The sequence below is a fragment of the Heteronotia binoei genome, chromosome 8 (genome assembly GCF_032191835.1).
Source record: "Heteronotia binoei isolate CCM8104 ecotype False Entrance Well chromosome 8, APGP_CSIRO_Hbin_v1, whole genome shotgun sequence".
NCBI classification, from domain to species: Eukaryota; Metazoa; Chordata; class Lepidosauria; order Squamata; family Gekkonidae; genus Heteronotia; species Heteronotia binoei.
The window spans coordinates 65,971,498-65,990,699 of record NC_083230.1 but is presented as its reverse complement, the minus strand read 5'-3'; the positions used below and the strand labels follow the sequence as shown (position 1 = coordinate 65,990,699).

The following is a 19,202-nucleotide window of genomic DNA, read 5'->3' as shown; positions in this document are numbered from 1 at the left end:
GGCCACTGAATATTTTGAAGGCAAAATTACTTATCCATACATACTGATGAAATACTACAAATGATCATGTGAACATAGCTTATAATCAAATAACAAGAAAACATAGCCAAGATAAACAAATTTAAGCTAATGGTATCTCATAAGTTCAGGATATAACCAAGGATTTTAGAAATGGGTTTCAGAAGTTCCTTACCCCTTGAGCCATAAATACTTCGTAGACACAACATATTCCCACTACTGTTATTCCTTGTTCCTTACATAATGTAGCAACAGCCACCAAAAACACAGTCAGTGCAATGGGAGTCCACACTGCAATAATGAGACACAGAAATTGTTAGCCTTCCTAAAATTAAAGAAAGAGAATTTATGATCTCTAAGTACTGAGAGGCTGACTGGAAACACAGAATGAATTGAGAGCTACTGTCAATTTTCTCTATCTTTTACACACTGAAAATGCTGAACAAACTCATTTTGCCAGCTGCATTGATCATGACTGATCTAGCATTCTGTTTCCATAATAATGCAACTGTTTCCAATTTTGCTTCAGATTTCAAAAATCTTCTAATGTACAGTACACAGTTCTCTTATACAGGTTATGAAGTTTTTGAATGTAGCTATAAAGGCCAGCTTAAGTACTGCAAAGCTCTCTTCAGGGGACCTCCTCTAATCCACAAGTTCCAACAAGTACCAAATTGAGAGGCTAGGTTACTAGCTGGCCAAGTTAGAGAGGTCATATTATGCCAGTTATTTAAAAGGTGTACTGGCTTCCAAAACACTTCTGTACCTATAAAGCTTTAAGTGACCTCAAATTTCCCATATGAATCTGCCAGCCTGTGAAAGGCAAACATCAGACTTTCTCTGGAGGAGTATGAGCATTGCGGAATTGAATTAGGAATCCCTGCTGGTGGCAACCCATGAACAGGACACATAGATTCAGAAAGACAATTGCAGGACATTAAAGATTAATATTTCTTACGGCATAAAGCTTCTAACAAACACACACATTTGTTAATCTGGTGTGCTGCAAGAGCACTACTCCTGTATTTAAGGAAACTGCAGGACTGCATTATTAAGACTCAACAGCCATCTGAAGAAAAGTGCATTATGGATGAACAAGCAACAGGGCCGTTTAGATATTTTGGACTTGTGTACTTACTTGCTCTTACAAAGTATGATTATCTTACTCATAATGAAAAAACAACAACAAGTATTTACCAATAGTGTTTTCTAGTCCTTTTGATCTGGTATATGACAAAAATGCAGCAAGGAAAAAGACAGATGAAAGCAGCTCTGCTCTGCCCACTACCCCAGTCACCTAAACAAAAGACAAAACCATGTAATTTAATAACTTAGATTAGGATTCTAAGCCTGTGATGTGTCAGTTCCGCCAGGCACCAACAGGACCACCTCTCCCCATAGTTCCATGAAGGGCCTTAAGATCAGCTGACCAATGTCAACTGGCAGTCCCTGGTCCAAAAGAGGCCCATTCAGCCTCGACGAGAGCCAGGGTGTTTTTGGCTCTGGTTCTGACCTGGAAGAATGAGCTCCCCATGGAGATCATGGCCTTGCGGGACCTATTAGAGCTCTGCAGGGCCTGTAAGATGGAGTTCTTCTCCCAGGCTTTTATTTATTTATTTTATTATATTTATATCCTGCCCTCCCCTGACAGGCTCAGGGTGGCTAACATCAATTAAAACAACATAAAATTACATTATTACAGTAAAATCACAATAAATTATTAAATAAATAAAATAAATTATTTTAGCTGAAGTCATGGACATATAATATGATTGGTTCCCCCTGCTGCAAATTGGCCTAGACCTGTTCACCAGTTACTCATATGGAATTATGCTATTATGAACAGAACTGAAATTAGAATGTTAGTGCAGACTCAGGGAGATACCGCCATCTCGTTTTAAAAACTGCATATTGTATATTGTTTACAGTGGTAAATTTTATGTTTTTATGGATACTGTATTATGTCTAACCTGCCCTGATACTTCCTTGGCAAAATGGGCAGGATAGAAATTCTATTAAATAAATAAATAAAGGAACAAACAGTACAGGATAGAACTATTATTTTTGTTCCACCTGCACTAAATGAAGAACCAAAGCAAATTCAGAAAGTTTGAAAGCAATGAACTTTTACTGTTTTGAAAAAGTTAATAAAATACAAGAAAAGAATTAGAGTGCCTCCATGTGGCTGACATATGGAAGTACATCTTTTCTAATTAGGATTGTTGCTAGATCCAAGTGGGCAGCAATGTTGGTTTGAAGCAGTAGAACAAAGCGGGAATCAAGTTGTACCTTTAAGACCAGCCAATTTTTATTCAGAACATAAGCTTCCATGCGCTCTCTTAAGCACACTTCATCAGACGAGGGGATCAGGTATTGTGAGCTGAAATACAAGCAGTCTGGCAAACTAACTGGTCACATAAAACAGTGTGGCTAGGCCATTTGGTCTGATAGCCATAAAAGGTAATAAAATTCTCTGCCAAATGGTGTTTTTGCAAATCTAGGTGAATCACAAAAGAGCATGTATATCCAACTTGTAATTCACCCAATCAACTTATCGACATCAATCTACACATATTAAACATCATTCTAGTCTGCCATTAGAAAACAAAAATACATAAAATGAAAATGGGTTGAGTATATGTAATAAGAGAAGCCATGTTGGATCAGGTCAATGGCCTATCCAGTCCAACACTCTAAATAGCCAATATCCCTTATTTGAGTATGTCAATATAAAACATTATTCTGATACATACAAGAGAAATACCTTGGAATACTGTGGATGTATAGCTATACTCACTGAGAGTGGGTTAGGCATATGTAATGAGATAAAAAGCCAATATCCCTGTTCAGCCCTGGAGAGGTGTTTGTTCCAAGTTTCATAATAATTTGTAATTTAGCAATTTCTCTCCTCAAGGTAGCTGTTTTACTGCAAAGGAACTTCAAAAACAGAATGGAGAGCCAGTTTGGTGTAGTGGTTAAGTGTGTGGACTCTTATCTGGGAGAACCGGGTTTGATTCCCCACTCCTCCACTTGCACCTGCTGGCATGGCCTTGGGTCAGCCATAGTTCTGGCAGAGGTTGTCCTTGAAAGGGCAGCTGCTGTGAGAGCTTTCTCCAGCCCCACCCACCTCACAGGGTGTATGTTGTGGGGGGGGGAAGGTAAAGGAGATTGTGAGCCGCTCTGAGACTCTTCAGAGTGGAGGGTGGGATATAAATCCAATATCATCATCATCATCTTTTATGTTGACATACTCAAATAAGGGATATTGGCTATTTATCTCGTTACATATACTCAACCCATTTTCATTTTATGTATTCTTGTTTTCTAATGGCAGACTAGAATGATGTTTAATATGTATAGATTGATGTTGATAAGTTGATTGGGTGGACTACAAGCTGGATATACATGTCCTTTTGTGATTCACCTAGATTTGCAAAAACACCATTTGGCAGAGAATTTTATTACCTTTTATGGCTATCCAGACCAAATGGCCTAGCCACACTGTTCTATGTGACCAGTTAGTTTGCCAGATTGCTTGTATTTCAGCTCATAATTCCTGATCCCCTCGTCTGATGAAGTGTGCTTAAGAGAGCGCATGAAAGCTTACGTTCTGAATAAAAATTGTTTGGTCTTAAAGGTGAAACTTGATTCCGCCATCAATTTATTAAAAACCTGTAATTTAGCACCATAACTGGTAATTTTAATTAGAATGTCGATTTAAATGATGGTTTTATAATGTAGTATTTATTGAATTATATGATTTTATTGTATTGTATTATATTGAACTAATACGTTGTGAGCCGCCCTGAGCCTGCTTTGGCAGGGAGGGCGGGATATAAATAAAAAGTATTATTATTATTATTATTCCTGCTTTGTTCTAGGATTGTTGCTGTTGTGCATGTAAAGTGACGTCAAGTTGCAGCTGATTTATGGCGACACCAAATGGTTTTTATGACAAGTGACTAACAGAGGTGGTTTACCACTGCCTTCTTCTGCACAGTGATCTAGAATTCCTTGATGGTCTCTTTCTCAGAGAAACGTCGACTGCGGGGTGACATGATAAAGGTTTACAAGATTATGCATGGGATGGAGAAAGTAGAAAAAGAAGTCCTTTTCTCCCTTTCTCACAATACAAGAACTCGTGGGCATTCAATGAAATTGCTGAGCAGTCAGGTTAAAACGGATAAAAGGAAGTACTTCTTCACCCAAAGGGTGATTAACATGTGGAATTCACTGCTACAGGAGGTGGTGGCAGCTACAAGCATAGCCAGCTTCAAGAGGGGATTGGATAAAAATATGGAGCAGAGGTCCATCAGTGGCTATTAGCCACAGTGTGTATGTGTATGTGTATGTATATATATATAGGCCACTGTGTGACACAGTGTTAGACTGGATGGGCCATTGGCCTGATCCAACATGACTTCTCTTATGTTCTTATTCAAATACTAACTAGGGCTGACCCTGCTCAATTTTCAAGATCTGACAAGATCTGGCTAATCTGCTCATCCAGGTCAGATATATAATTACTTCAGTATTTGTCTATATAAATTGCCAAGAACAAATGCTATCAGAGCAGTAAGGGTTACGTTACATGTTTCACAGGTGCAGGTGCCACACATACTAAAACTGTAACAAGGGAACAAATATATGATTCAGAGCTTGACCGTGACAAGCCTTCATGTCTATCATTGATCAGCCATACGTTGACTTTTATTTTAATTTCACCATTAAAGCTCTATGCTAATTTACTTATCTTGCAGACTTCAATATGGCTGATTCATTAGAATATTTTATTCCACCTCTAGGCCATCTCCACAAAATATGTCACAAAATTCTTACAAAAGTTACAGATGCATCTATGCTTTATCATAGAGTAACGGTCTGACATGCTAGATAGTAACTATAAGCAGTCATTTTATGTAGGCCATAATATGACAGTGTTTCTAGGTAAGGAAGTTTGTAATTAAATCTGTTAAAATGCATAACTTTTACCTTAAGATTACCAGTCCCTTCTAAGACTAATTAAAGGAACACATTCATCCCACTCCTAACCATTTCATGCCACTCCTAACCCATAGGACATTTAAGCCCTTTGTTTCATGACTATGTCTTTAACAACTGTAGCATGAATCAAGACAGCCTTTTCAGGATTACTTACAGCTTCAGTATGTATTGGATGTACTGCAAACAGCAGGGATGCAACCACACTGCTTCTGCTGTCCAAGAAAAGCTTACAGATCTTAAGGAAAACTACACAAACAACTGCATGGAAGATGACATTCAGAAGGTGGTAGGAGACAGCATTTAATTCACTGAACCAGTAGTTCAAACGGAAGGTGAGAACAGTGAGTGGCCGATATGATTTATGACTCCTCTCCTAAAACACACACACACACAAACCCATAAGAATCAAATATATAAGTGGTTTGCATCAGTCAATCAATAATTTATAAAACAATCCAAAAACCAATCAGGGCACAAAAAACTTAATTTTTTTCTTGAAGAAAATTCCATAATCCTGCTTGGAACTCAGAAATGGGTTTGCTGAATTCTAGAATTCATAAGCCTGCATTAGGGATGAGCACGAACCAGTTTATGAGCCAAAATTTGACACAAACTTGGACCAGTTGTTCAGGGAAGGAGCCTTCCCCAAACATTTACCAGACTTTTGTCTGGTTCAGCTGCTTCGGGCCATTTAAACCTAATAGCTGAGTGATTCAGTATTTTTCAGGTTTTGGTATACTGAACAAAAACAAACAAACAAACAGTATTTCTCGATATTCCTGAATCATATAATACTGGAATTTGGAAAATATTTTGGATTGCCAAATTTTTCAGCATGCAGACCTGTCTGGGACTCTCTTGCTTGGCAGCTTAAACCACAGAGCAGGAGAACCTGGCCCCAGGACCTGCGTGAGGCAGGGAGGGCTGTCCCTGCTGCACACAGCCCTGGCTGGGAGCCTTCTGCTGCTCAGCAATTTAAACCACCAGGCAGGAGAAGCTGCCCTCAGGATCTCTGAGCAGTGGGGAGGTCTCCTGCCACCACACACTGACCTGGCTGAGAGCTTTCTCCTGCCCAGTGATTTAAACTGGGGGGCAGGAGAAGCTGCCCTCGGGAGATGTATGACATGGGGAGGTCTCTCCCCACCGCTCCCCAACCTGGCTTGAGGAGCCCACCAGCTGAGGTGGCATGAAGCTCTCAGCTCCGGCCACCCCAGCTGAACCTCTTCTTAGGATAGCTAACCCAAATAAAAATGGGGGGGGGGGGGACGGGAAATCAGCTTTTATTTGGGCTCAGCTATATCCGTAGCTTAATCAGATTCTTTGACGTGTATTCAGCTGAATTAATACCTTAAAAAATACCTAAAAAATAGCAATAAGTTATTTTGGGGTATTTATTGGGTTCAGTTAATGTTAAATGCATACCCATAGAATGGGGTCTGTAGCTGAGCTATGTGGTTTAATGGCTACCAGGTATTTTAATTTCATAGTTGACAGGCGAACCCATCCTGCTATTAGGTTGAAATGGCTGCCAGCCATTTAATTCTAACAGTGGGTCAAGGAAAGTGAAATGGATGGGTTACATAGCTGCCAGCGGCTGGGAGAAAAGGAGAACTGAACTCACTAGACTGGCTCAGTTCAGGTAGGGGCCATTCGGCCACCCCACACCAGGTTTTACAGGTTCATGCCCATCCCTAGTCTGCAGAACAAATCAGAAAGGGCAAGTGCCTCAAGTGAACTCTGCCCCAGTAAGGATACCCACAAAAGCTCTCCTTCTGCAAGTTCTTTGCAAATTACAAGGAATTTTGAATAGTTTTGTTTTTAATGTTGCATTAAGTTTGGGAACAGGTAAAGCGCTTCCTGCCCTAAATCCCAATATAACACAAATCCTTCCTCAAAAGTTCGCTAGCATGTGCAGAAGACCTGAGAATGGTCTGGGGAGATTCTTTCACATCCTGCAGAGCTTCTGATGCACCCATAGTATTTTTGCCTGATCAAAATATCAACAGGACATTAAATATAAGGGATGGGAATGATCCTTAAAAACCTGGATCAGGGCTGCTACTGAACTGAACCACAAACCAAGCCAAAAGGCCCTCACCTGAACCAAGCTGGTCCAGTGAATTCAATTTCCCCGTTCTCTTGGCCACGGCTCACCATGGCTGGGAGGAAGTGGGGGGGGGGGACTGCCCAGAAAAAGTTGGCAGCCATTGAACCCATCTGTTTGCCTTCCACCTGCTTTGAAGTGTGGTGGGGAGCAAAACCAACAGGTATAATGGCTCACAGATATTTAAACTTAACAGCTGACTGGTGGACACACCCCACCATTACGTTGATATGGCTTGCAGTTACTTCAACCCAGGGCTTTTTTTGTAGAAAATCCCAGCAGGAACTCATTTGCATGCTAGGCCAGCAGGAACTCATTTGCGTGCTAGGTCACACCCCCTGACACCAAGCAAGCTGGAACTGTGTTCCTGTGCGTTCCTGCTTTAAAAAAAAAAAAAGCCCTGCTTCAACCTACTAGCAGGATGGGTTCGCCCATCAGATGTGAGGTTGAAATGGCTGGCAGCCATTTCAACCTAACAGAGAGGTGGGCCAGTGAGGTGAAACCCATTTCACTGGTCCATTTTGCTTTCCCCTGCTTTTAAGTGGGGGGAATCAAAACTGACTGGTGAAATGGCTTGAAGCCATTTAAATCTAATAGCTCAGCTGCGAATCCCATGCTACTCAACTGTTAGGGGCCCTGAACAGCCCCGAACAGCCAAAAATGGCCCCGAACAGCCAAACCAAACTGGACAAAAGCCCAATAAATGAATAACATTACATGGACACTTAAGAATTTCAAAGATTAAGAGGTGCCATGTTGCAATGGTAGAGCATTTACTTTGCATGCAAAAAGTCCCAGGTTCAATCCCTGGCATTCCAATTAAAAGGACTGAGCAGTAGATAATGTGAAAGACTTCCACCTGAGACCCTGGAGAGTTTCTGCTAGTCCAAGTAGCCAACGCTGATCTTAATAAACGAATGGTTTGGTACATCAGATTAATATGTGTTCCATATTCTGAACAGACATAACAAGCTGCCACTGTGGGCGTTTTACATTTGCATGTTGAGACTATGTATCAACTACTTCCCTGAGACTTTTTTTTGTTTTAGAAAAGCAGTTAGAGTTTCCACAAAAGGGGTAGTACCTCAGACATAGGAGTCCCCCAGAAGTCATTCAAAAAGAGGTTTTTAAAAGGAGTTGAGGGATGCAAGTCTTTGTTGTCCAAAATGGCTGAAACATCATCAAAAACAAAACCACAGAACAGACTATTCCAATAGCAAGCTGTCACCACTCCAATTATCAGTGCAACTTCTTTTGGGCTAACAGAAGCCATCTTTTCCAGAGTATTCACACACTGTAACTGAAAAATAAAAATCCAACATGATTTAAAAATCTCGCATCAGCAGAAGCCACAACTGCAATCAACATTAATTTAAAGTAATAATTTACTTGTTTATTTTATTTTATTAGATTTGTATCCCGCCCTCCCCTGTTGCGGGCTCTTACTATTACTATAAACCACAAAGCTCTTGCCAAACAAGTTATGACACACAAGAGAAGCTCTGCTTGCTCAGACAAAGGATTTATCTAGTTTGGCATTCACTTTCCCATAATGGTAAACTAGATCCCTGCAAGAAGGTCAAAAGCGGGAAGTCAGCATGGTGCAGTAATCACATCTGGGAAAGCTAAGTTCAGATCCCCACTCTGCCATGGAAGCTTGCTGGGTGACCTTGGGCCAATTACACACACACTGTCTAACCTACCTCACAAGATAGTTGTGAGGATAAAAGGGAAAAAAGGAAAACTATGTAAGTCACTTTGGATCCTCACTGGAAAGAAAGGTGGAGTATAAATGAAGTAAATAAATAAAATTAAGGCAACAGACTCCCCCTGCTGCTACTCCCAGCACCATCAGTGCTCAGAGGATACTTCTTCTCATCATTAAGGTTTCATTTAACACATAAGAGATGTTAATAGACCTACCCTCCATGAATTGATTTAGCGCCCTTTTAAACTTCACAATCCCCAGTTAAAAAAAAATAAAAGGAATGGTATTTCCATCCAACTCTGTTTTATTTTCTCACATACTTAATTCTTCTACAATTCAAAAGTAGTCTCACCTGATCTTTTATCAGTGTTGTTTTATGTGTGGTACAGAAGCTACAAAAATGAATCCTGAGAAACAAATGGCACAGGATGGGTAGCAGTGGACCTGCAACCAGGAGCTCTGGATTGAAACCACTAATTTAACATATGTTGGGTTTGGGACAGATTACTTCTACACTGCAACAAGAAACACAGTGTCCTGCTTCATGACATTGCAGTGAGAATTGACAAAAGCTTTGTCTTCACAATTATCTAGGCACAATTCAGATGTTACAGAAATTGGGAGTCTGTGATAGACACAAACCCAGTTAATTGCCAGGCCTGCATATTATCTCCCCACCAACCCTTGTGTAGCACACTGAAAATATTGAAGACATCAGCTAGTTTCAAATAGCCATGGATTCCAAATGCAAGTGACTTAAAAGACAAATTATTATCCTCCATAACTGGATTCTTAACCATAGTTTAATCCATGCCTTGACAAATTTTCTGTTGCTAGGATATATCCCAAAATTGAAGAGCTGGACTAATTTTTCAGCCTTCAGGAATTTGTATTTTAATGAACATTTGCCTAATTATTACCCGCAAACCCTAATCCTAAATTCTTCATAGATTTTCTTAATTTTATTTAAATTACGGCAAGTGTTGCAGTATGTAAAGTAAATATGGAGTAACCCTGGTTGACAACCACAACAAAAAGTAAACCTCTAACCATGCCTATCTTCTCCTCAATCGCTCATTATTGATTTTAAAAGCTCAATTTAATTGAATATTGGAGTTTTTAAAAAAGTTCATCTACCACCACTGAATTATGTAAAATTAACATATAACAAGAACAGCAGGTACATTATAGTTAATGGCTGGGATTGTGGGTTGCATGTGGCCTGCCTTTTAAGTATGGCATACATATGAACAGATATTAATACCCAAGGCATGTCTAATTTTTTTAAAAACAGTAGTAGAACAGAGATGTTTTTTCCAGTTTCCTGATATCAGGAAAGCAAGCTTCAATGCTCCAGTACTTTAATCTTTATATTCAGAGTCTCATGAACATATTTTATGAATATTTTGACTTACCATTCAAGTGTAGGATTTGTTCTTTTATACATACACTTTGGGAATAGTCATTTTAAAATGATGTTCCATTCTATACCAATGTCAATAACTGATCAACTCTGAATGCCTGTGGATCTTTACTAGAATTACAAAGGGAGAGAGAAAAGAGTCACCTTTAGGAAGCATACTACATTTTATGTTGAACAGGGGATGAGCTGTGCCTTGAAGATTAACAATGTATTCCACCACAAGCTTTCATGAGTCAGTGTATACTTCATCAACTGCATGAAGATGCATTAACACTTAAAGCTTTAAACAGGAAGGTAGAGGGACAGATGTTATAAAGACAGTCCAATTTAAAAACAAGAGCTAATCATTCCTAGGAGTTGACAAACCAGCACAGTAGGATAAACATCAGCGGACTCAGCGCTTCATCTCATCACCAGTCCCTGGCTGTTGCTGCAGCTTGGTCCACACCAAGAGAGAAGGGGAAGCTTGTGTCATGCCAGGAGGACTGAGAGAAAGGGCTGTCCAACTGCAATACCAGTGAAAGGAAGTGCAGGTCTCCATGCCCCCCATGCCACCCTGGACAATGACAGCTCGTGGCAGCTATGCTGGTTGCTTTGGGGGCTTTCTTTAGGGCCATGCCTCTTTGCTTGTCCCCCTCCCCACCAAGTTCAGACCAGCATGGTTGTGGGGAGCAGTCTCCCTTGTAACATTGGATGCTGATGAACATTCCTTAGGAGAGATGGATCCCATAATGACAGTCTCTCCCCCCCCCCCAGCCCATTTCCTCCTCCTTCCTTCTCCTTCCAAGCCCAGTCATGCTCAGAGATGTTTTAGAGGTGTGTGTGTGTGTGTGGGGGGGAAATCTAATGCAAGGGAGTCCACTCTTGAAAGTAGCCGTTTCCTCCTGTGTGATGCTCTGTATTCTTGGGGCTTGGAGGGCAACAGTGGGAGGGCTTCTAGAGTTCTGGCCCTGCTGTTGGACCTCCTGAGAGCACCTGGGCTTTGGCTGAGGAGAGATTGCTGTAGCCAGCGAGTCAGAGAAACAGGGTCTTGGATTGGATGGGCCATTAGTCTGACCCAACATGGCTACTCCTATTTTCTAGCACAGTGTGCTTCCACAAAAAAAAAAAAAAGACAAACTCTTAAATTAGGGATGATTAGGAAAGGAACTGAGAATGAAAGGGGAAGGACAGTGGCTCAGCATCTGCTTGGTAAGCAGAAGGTCCCAAGTTCAATCCAAAAAAGGGTCCAGGCAAATAGGTGTGAAAAACCTCAGCTTGAGACCCTGGAGAGCCGCTGCCAGTCTGAGTAGACAATACTGAATTTGATGGACTAAGGGTCTGATTCAGTATAAAGCAGCTTCATATGAAACAGCTGATATTAAGAGCTGACGTGTTCCCCAAAGAGTACTAGGTTCTGGGTTTCAAAACCTCTCTATCCCTTACCCAGAGAAGCAAGGCTGGCTGCAATTTGAGCAAGGGCCTTCTCGGTTGCAGGCCCATGCTGGTGGAATGAGCTCCTTGAAGAGGTTAGGGCCCTGTGGGATCTATTAGAGTTCAGCAGGCCTGCAAGACAGATCTTCCACCAAGCTTTTGACTAAATTTGTCACGTCTGCCTAGTCATACTGAGCCTGTATCTTGTCTAGACAAAATTGAACTGATCACTATAGAGTCTGGTCTCTAGACTGGCTGTTAATGCTGTAATTGTAATTGGTTTTTAACTGGTTTTAATGTATTTAATTTGCCTATTGGCCTTGTTTGCTGCCCTGAGTCTGCTTCAGCAGGAATGACGGGATATAAATAGAATTCAATAAATAAATATTATAATGCCCCTGTATAGATCTATGGGGCAGACTCATTTGGAATATTGTGTAGACTAAGAGGAACTAGTTGGCCACCATGAGACAGAATGCTGGACTAGATGGACCAGTGGTCTGATCCAACAGGGCTCTGTTTGTGCTCTTACATTTAAAGCATATTTGTATTGTGAGAAAAAACTATTATCACTAATTGGGTTTGCCTGTATCTGGCCTGACAAAGTGATAATTATGTCAGATCCGTCCCTTATAACAAATGAGTTCGGCACCCCTGGCCTCAGTGGTACCTCCCATCTTTTTCTTTACGTCCCTCCCCAAGAGATGTTACTTTGTTCTCTACAATTACATGGATATTACCTCATATGATTGTTGCAAAGACAAAATGGGAGAACTCAGCACGCTCCATGGACAATAAAAGCCTGATACAAAAGACCATAACCAGACACTCTTTTAATAAGTCATAAAGGCTTGTGCGGTGACGCCATATTATATGGCAGAAGAATTGCTCACGTTTAAATTTCTAAAGCAAGAGGCTCAGGTTTATCTCACCGTTTTAGAAAAGGCACGAAGCCCAGCAGCATCAAGATCTCATTCCAACCTTCCACATCATTTTTGTAGGACACTCACAAATCCCAGTTTATTGCAGGGCGCTGATCTAAGATTCCCCCACACGCGCATGCTTACCTGGGTATGTCAGAGACTGATACGCTCCCCGCCATGTTTCATTCCGTTGCCGCTTCAGCCCTATCTCAGTCCCTCAAATCTAACCCTACAGCAAACGAACGGAAACTACCTCCCATGCTGCGCAAGCGCACACAAAAGAGACCGATAAGAATGTTGGGATAAAACTACTGCCCTGACTCCGAACCCCAGCATTCCAAGCGGAGGCTAACACCAGACCATATTTCTTGAAAGGCGTAGAGCATCTTGGGAAATGTAGTCTTCTGTCTTACTTCTCCAAGATATAATTTCCTCGCCAGTAATAGTATCCTACAGTTCACCTCAAACGGGATTCAGTTCTGGATGCTCTTTTTGGAATTCCGTCTTGCTGTCGGTTTCTAAAACTTCTTCGCAAAGTTTACTGGGACTTGTTGGCTGGGTAGTCCCGCGGGAGATTTAACTTGTCGGTCGCTTTACTTAAGAGTATCCGGGTTCTTTTTTGTGGTGCTGGCTGGGATTGTTTGAGGCTGTCGCCTAGCAGCGGCGGTTTCCTCCTCTTCCTCCCTGTTTTGTAAACAGCTACGGAAAGCGGTGAGTAGTGATAACGATGGATGGCGCTCGCGATACAATGCTGATGATGGAGAGGGGGGAAACAGGAGCCGATTTCTTTCTCTTGGTCTCGTCGTGGGGGTTGTGGCTGCTGTTCTCAAGCCTACTGGCCTTGGAGTAAATCTGAGGGAGTGTTTGGAGCTGCTGTGGTCGGAGAGGTGTGTGGTACTCAGTTTTAGCATTCTCAGAGGCGGCGGGACAAGCTTCTGTTTTAAGCTTTGCTTGCTACCCTCCCCCCTTGCGTTACTGACTGAGAGGCGGGGTGTCAGCAAAACTTGAATTTAGATACTAACGCATTTCTTGTACTTTTGTTTATGTGGATGTCCATTTTTCCCTATTAATTTCTATAGCTATCCATTTTTAAATTGCTCCTTTTTAAGGAATTGTGATGTAATTGGTTTTCTCTCTCTTCTCCCATTTATCCTCTTAATAACCCTGTGATGTAAATTAGGGTAACTGGCCCAAGTCAGACAGCCCCGGAAAGAGAGAGCACATGCAAGAGGTCAACAAGCAGTTAGTCAGCATCTACAGGTTGCTGAATAGTGGATTGTGGCAATAAGTTTTCTTGCACACACAGGACAATCCAGGAGGTGAATGAATGCTACAGCACTATAGCACTACAATATACAGTCATTTGTCCATGCAGATCCCTTGAATTGTGTGGCAGAGATGGTAATTGGAACTCTAATGTCTTAACCTTAGTTCAACCACTATTTCATGCTGGGTCACATATCACACTGATTCTTGTCAATTTGACATTGATAAATGGTATTGTAAAAGATCCCATACCTTTCTATAACTTTTTGGTCTTTGGAAGGAAATAGGATGGCTTCTATGACTAAATGGTAATTAATTCTGTGAATTAATACAACCAATAGGTAAAAGCAGGTTTCTGTGAATTAATGTAATCCATCAAGCAATAATGAAAAGTTTCTATTATAAATAGTAATAATAAAATAAATAATAAGTTTCTTTTTCAAGTAATGGTTTTTGTCAAATGCCATTGCATAAGTCTACAGATATCTGTGATAGAAATGATGTCTGCAAGCTGAATGCACACAATGTGAGAATATGGAAATAGAATTAACAAGTTCAAGACATGCACACCCCCACAGAATATTGACATAGAGTGTTATTACCAGACCTCGGATTCAGCGGGAACTCATTAGAGCAGAGTTCCTGAACCTTTCTGAGAGTTTTGCTTCCTCCTTCCCACCTTGTCTATTGAATAGTAGGTACAGCTGCATAACAATCCATGGATGAGCTCCACCACCTATTTTTCTACAAAACGACCCCTGGTTGTTATAAATGCTAATTTTCTACATTTCTTACCTCTCTATATATCTCCTTGCTTGAATCAAGCTGATTACTTTTTGTATTGTAATTCTGCATTCTGACTCCCAACTGACCCTTTCTGGTAACATCTCTCCTACCTTCTGATCTGGTTATAAGGACTGATATATTTTCATTTTTATTTGAACCTGACAAAATAAACTTTTATCCTGATCTCTTAGGTACCATTGGGCTTGAATTTCATGTTGATACACCCAGTAATTGTGTCCGTTCTGTGTGTAGTATGTACATCTGGGTTAGTAAATGTATTCAGTTTTCTTTAGTTCCCAAATTACAGACAAAAAAAGCATTAGTATTAGGGGATAATAAAAAACTGAAAAAGTTGCAGCTACCCAGAGACCTTGTTAGCTGTATCAAGATCTGTAATAATGAAGTGCCACTACAGATCTATTTTGCTTGGAAGGTACTCCAGTAGTGGTTTTGGCTGTTAGTTGCTGTTAGTATTGTCCTTGTCACTATAGATGGAAGTCTTATTACAGACTTTAAAAACCAACTTGACTTTCTAGGAATCCCCTTGAAAGGAGAAAAGGAGGTAGAAATGAACACTTGAAGAAGAGAAAAGATCCTGTTCTTGCTGGGGTGCTCTCAGCACTTCTGTAGGTTCACCAAGTGAAGCTTGGAGTATGTTGGCAAAATGCATTTAACTATCCAACAGCATGATAATGATCCAGAGACAGGATAGGTCAGGCAAATGTTTAATTAATCACTCAACTTAATTTTTCTATGAATGCTGTTTGCCTGAGCACTTTTGTATCTTGAAAGCTTTCAGTGGGTAAAGAGCTTAGTTTAACTTTTGCTGGTAGCTATGCTGTTCTGTAGCATCTAGCTAAAGCAGCTGAACATAACCACAAGGATTTTTTTACTTCTGTTCTTAATTATTCGGTTTGCATTCTGTTACTTATGGAATATGATATCTAGGAAGCTGTCATTTCCTCTGTAGATTGATCAAAAAGAGTCTTATGTATGCATATGAATTTCTTTTAACACTGACTATTTTATTCTTGTGGTAGAAACAGACCAAAACTGAAGATGGCACCATTTTTAGAATGGAAGAAGCTTATGAAAGTTGATCCTGATGCTTTGCCTCATCAAGAGGAGCTAGCCGATAATTTGCTGGAGACAGTAGCCACGGTACATTACCTGATATAATAAGGATATTCTTAAGATCTTAAAGCAACATTAAAATGTTTCCTGTTCTTTTTCAGTATAAACAATTTTTATTAGTAACATATGGTAGTAGAACTATATCTACAACTTATAAAAAGCCTAAAGTGAAAAAAAAACATCATTCTACCCCACATCTTACTTTTCTCCCACCCCTCTCCCCAATAATTGACCCCCGCCAGTGTTATTTTTTTTTTTAAAAAAACCAGATATTAAAGGTACCTTTAACTGTCAAGAAAAAACAAAAATTGATTAAGAAAAAGATCCCCCCTTCGAAAGTTATATTCTTGTCTTAAAGGTCTTAATCTTCAAAAATTGTCCAATGTCCTTTTATTTTCCACTCTTTTTCTACATATCTTCTGAATTTCTTCCACTCCCGATTAAAAAGTTCTAAATCGCAGTCTCTTAGTTTTCTTGTTAGCTTGTCCATTTCACTCCATGACATAACTTTTATAGTCCAGTCCCATTTTTCTGGTATTTTTTCTTGCTTCCACAACTGCGCATACAATGTCCTAGCAGCTGAGAGCAAGTACCATATTAAAGTTCTATCTTCTTTTGGAAATTTTTCCATTTGTAATCCCAGCAGAAAAGTCTCTGCTTCTTTGTTAAATTCATATCCTAGGATCTTAGATATCTCTTGTTGAATCATCTGCCAAAACATTTTAGCTCTTTCACAAGTCCACCACATATGGTAGAAAGAACCTTCATGCTTTTTACATTTCCAACACCTATCTGGCATCTTATTGTTCATCTTTGCTAATTTTTTTGGAGTCATATACCATCTATACATCATCTTAAAACAGTTCTCTTTAATACTATGACATGTTGCGAGTTTCATAGAGTTTTTCCACAGATATTCCCAAGATTCCATCTTTATTTCTTTATTTACATTAATTGCCCATTTTATCATTTGAGATTTCACTACTTCATCTTCTGTAGTCCATTGTAAAAGTAATTTGTACACTTTTGAAATTAATTTCTCATTATCTCCAAGCAGAACTCTTTCCATTTCTGTTTGCTCTTTCCTTATTCCTTCAGCTTTGATATCATTCTCCATCAAGCTTTTTATTTGTTGCATTTGAAACCAGTCATATTTATAATTCAATTCTTCTGCAGTTTTCATTTCTATTTTCCCACTTTGTATTTTTAGTAGTTGGTTGTATGATAGTTGTTTTTCCTTAACTGTTTTGGCCGTTAACTTTATCACTTCAGCCGGCACTATCCACAGAGGTCTTCTCTCATCGCCATATTTCTTGTACTTTATCCACACATTTAGTAAGTTGCTCCTTATATAATGGTGAGAGAAAAGACCGTCCATCTTCTTTTTCCCATAATACAAGTAGGCATGCCAGCCGAATTTTTTCCCATGGCCTTCTAAAAATGTTTCCTGTTCTTAATAGTAATGGAATGTTTTGCTTATGTATATTTAGGTTGATGGGAATAATCTGAAGGAAGAGAATCCTGAACATTTAATTCAACTTTTTAAAATATCTCAGTCATTAATGAAGGTATGTATTTGATATTGATACATTTTACTACAGCAATATGCCTTTTAAGAAGAATTTTGCATTTTGAAATGTAAACTCTGGTATTAATGCCTGTATCATAATTTCATGCATGGCCACTGGAAGACTGAAAAAGATAATACTTGATAGATAATACATATATTGATCAGTCTATATCGTATACATAGATAATACATGCACTGGGTCAGTAGCTAGTCATAGAAGCTTCAGTATACAACCAGGAACTGTTGCACATTATAGAATAACTGCTTCATTATGGCAAGTGACATAAGCAACTTTCACTGCTCTGTGTGCTTGCTTGCTGTGTAGCACACCACTACTGATAAAGATGGCATGGGCTGGTAAAGGGAAGGGTCTTGGTTCTGTGTTTTGGCAAAGGTCTTGCTGAAAGAAGGGAAGATATAGCAGACTTGGAAACAGTGGAAGGAAGCAGTAATTTTGTTGATTCCAAAATAGGATAGAGATGTCACGAATGTAAAAAACTACAGACCAATTTCATTGTTAAATAATGACGATAAAATATATACAAGAATCTTAGCAGAATGATTTAAACAATATTTGGTGCTCCCGTCTTCCTGACCCAGTACAACTGTTTGGCTATAGTCTTTCTCTTCTAAGCATGTTAGCAATTGTCCTTGTATATGTGGTAGAGAACAAGCCAGAACTGCAAGAATTAGCAATGTTTATTTATGCATAGTGACTTGCACCAAGCAGTGCCAAATGGCTGGTGTGACAGTAAAACAGCAGCTGTGTCAGCAGTAATTCCATTTGCTTCTGCTAATGGTTTGGCAGAGAACTTGGGGTTGTTTTCTTATGATCTCAAATCCTATCAGCTAATTCTTATAGATATTGTGAAAAAGATATTTGATAGAGTATTCCAGGGTGTGTAAGTCAAGAATGAATTACATATTACTGCTCTTTAATTTGCTTTCTGTGACTTGGGTTTCATTACAATTACTAGTGGACCAATTTGTGACTGTGATCATGTCAACTGTGTGATAATGTTAGGAGTCTGAACTTTATGTATAACAACATATTTTTATTTTGGACAATGCACTCTTGTGAAATCGCCTTCAGTGTTTTTCTTATTAACTCCCCCCCTTTTTTTTTTGTATATTGGTTATAGATGAAAACTCAAGAAGTAGCACTGGCTTTGGAAGAAGTTGAAAAAGCTGGGGAAGAGCAAGCCAAATCTGGTATAATCACTTCCATGGATAAGTAACACACATATACATCCAATTGTATATTTCTTAACAGGCAAACAAGATGACATGTTTGAACAGTAGGTTTATTTGTTTACAATATTTAAAGCCTGTTCTTCCAACAAGCATAAGGAGGTCCATTTAGAAGATAGCAAATGGGCAAGATTGAGCCAAATATTAAGCAGTTTTTTCTCTCTCTTTTCCTCATACTGCTTCTTAATTTATTCATTCTAAGAAGATTAGTAAAATATAAAGAGCTAGACTCCATTTGAATTTTGGTGAAAATATAAAACAAACATATTGTTTTGCATAAGAATTTAAAATTTTCTAGGTTTAGAAAAGTAATTGCATTCAAAGGTCACATGATAGAGTGTCTGCACTGTGTGTAGCACAACTGCATACTCTATCAGAGTATGGTATATTAAGATATCTCCCTTGCAGAATTTTAAAATACACCTATGTCAATAAGAGGCAGATAAGCACAAGTATATTTCTTCAATTAAAATCATTGGGTGCACAAGTACATAAGTAAGTTGTGTCTAGAGTTGTTTGCTTTAAAGCATGTTTCCTTTCTAATTGTGCTTTAATACTGAGTTTTTGTGATCATTACAATTATGTACTTAGTTTTTATGTAG

The 19,202-nt window shown here is 39.4% G+C and overlaps 2 protein-coding genes across 3 annotated transcripts in view; one reads left to right on the top strand and one right to left on the bottom strand.

The window, feature by feature from the left end:
* The window catches only part of TMTC3 (transmembrane O-mannosyltransferase targeting cadherins 3), a 41,388-nt gene extending 28,514 nt beyond the window's left edge, over positions 1-12,874 (bottom strand). Inside the window, exons 1-6 of one of the 2 annotated variants that reach the window (XM_060245159.1) lie at positions 12,738-12,874; positions 10,250-10,368; positions 8,211-8,426; positions 5,177-5,395; positions 1,216-1,315; positions 194-309 (exon numbers count right to left, since the gene is read on the bottom strand). In XM_060245159.1, the coding sequence (XP_060101142.1) occupies positions 194-309; positions 1,216-1,315; positions 5,177-5,395; positions 8,211-8,426; positions 10,250-10,252 (654 nt within the window). In that variant the 5' untranslated portion in view covers positions 10,253-10,368; positions 12,738-12,874. The remainder of the gene's footprint in view (positions 1-193; positions 310-1,215; positions 1,316-5,176; positions 5,396-8,210; positions 8,427-10,249; positions 10,369-12,737) is intronic. The other variant, XM_060245160.1, reaches the window with a different exon arrangement.
* A 406-nt stretch (positions 12,875-13,280) lies between these two features.
* The window catches only part of CEP290 (centrosomal protein 290), a 103,273-nt gene continuing 97,351 nt past the window's right edge, over positions 13,281-19,202 (top strand). Inside the window, exons 1-4 of the mRNA XM_060245158.1 lie at positions 13,281-13,480; positions 15,686-15,806; positions 17,270-17,347; positions 18,492-18,561. Coding sequence (XP_060101141.1) covers positions 15,705-15,806; positions 17,270-17,347; positions 18,492-18,561 — 250 coding nt within the window. The 5' untranslated portion in view covers positions 13,281-13,480; positions 15,686-15,704. The remainder of the gene's footprint in view (positions 13,481-15,685; positions 15,807-17,269; positions 17,348-18,491; positions 18,562-19,202) is intronic.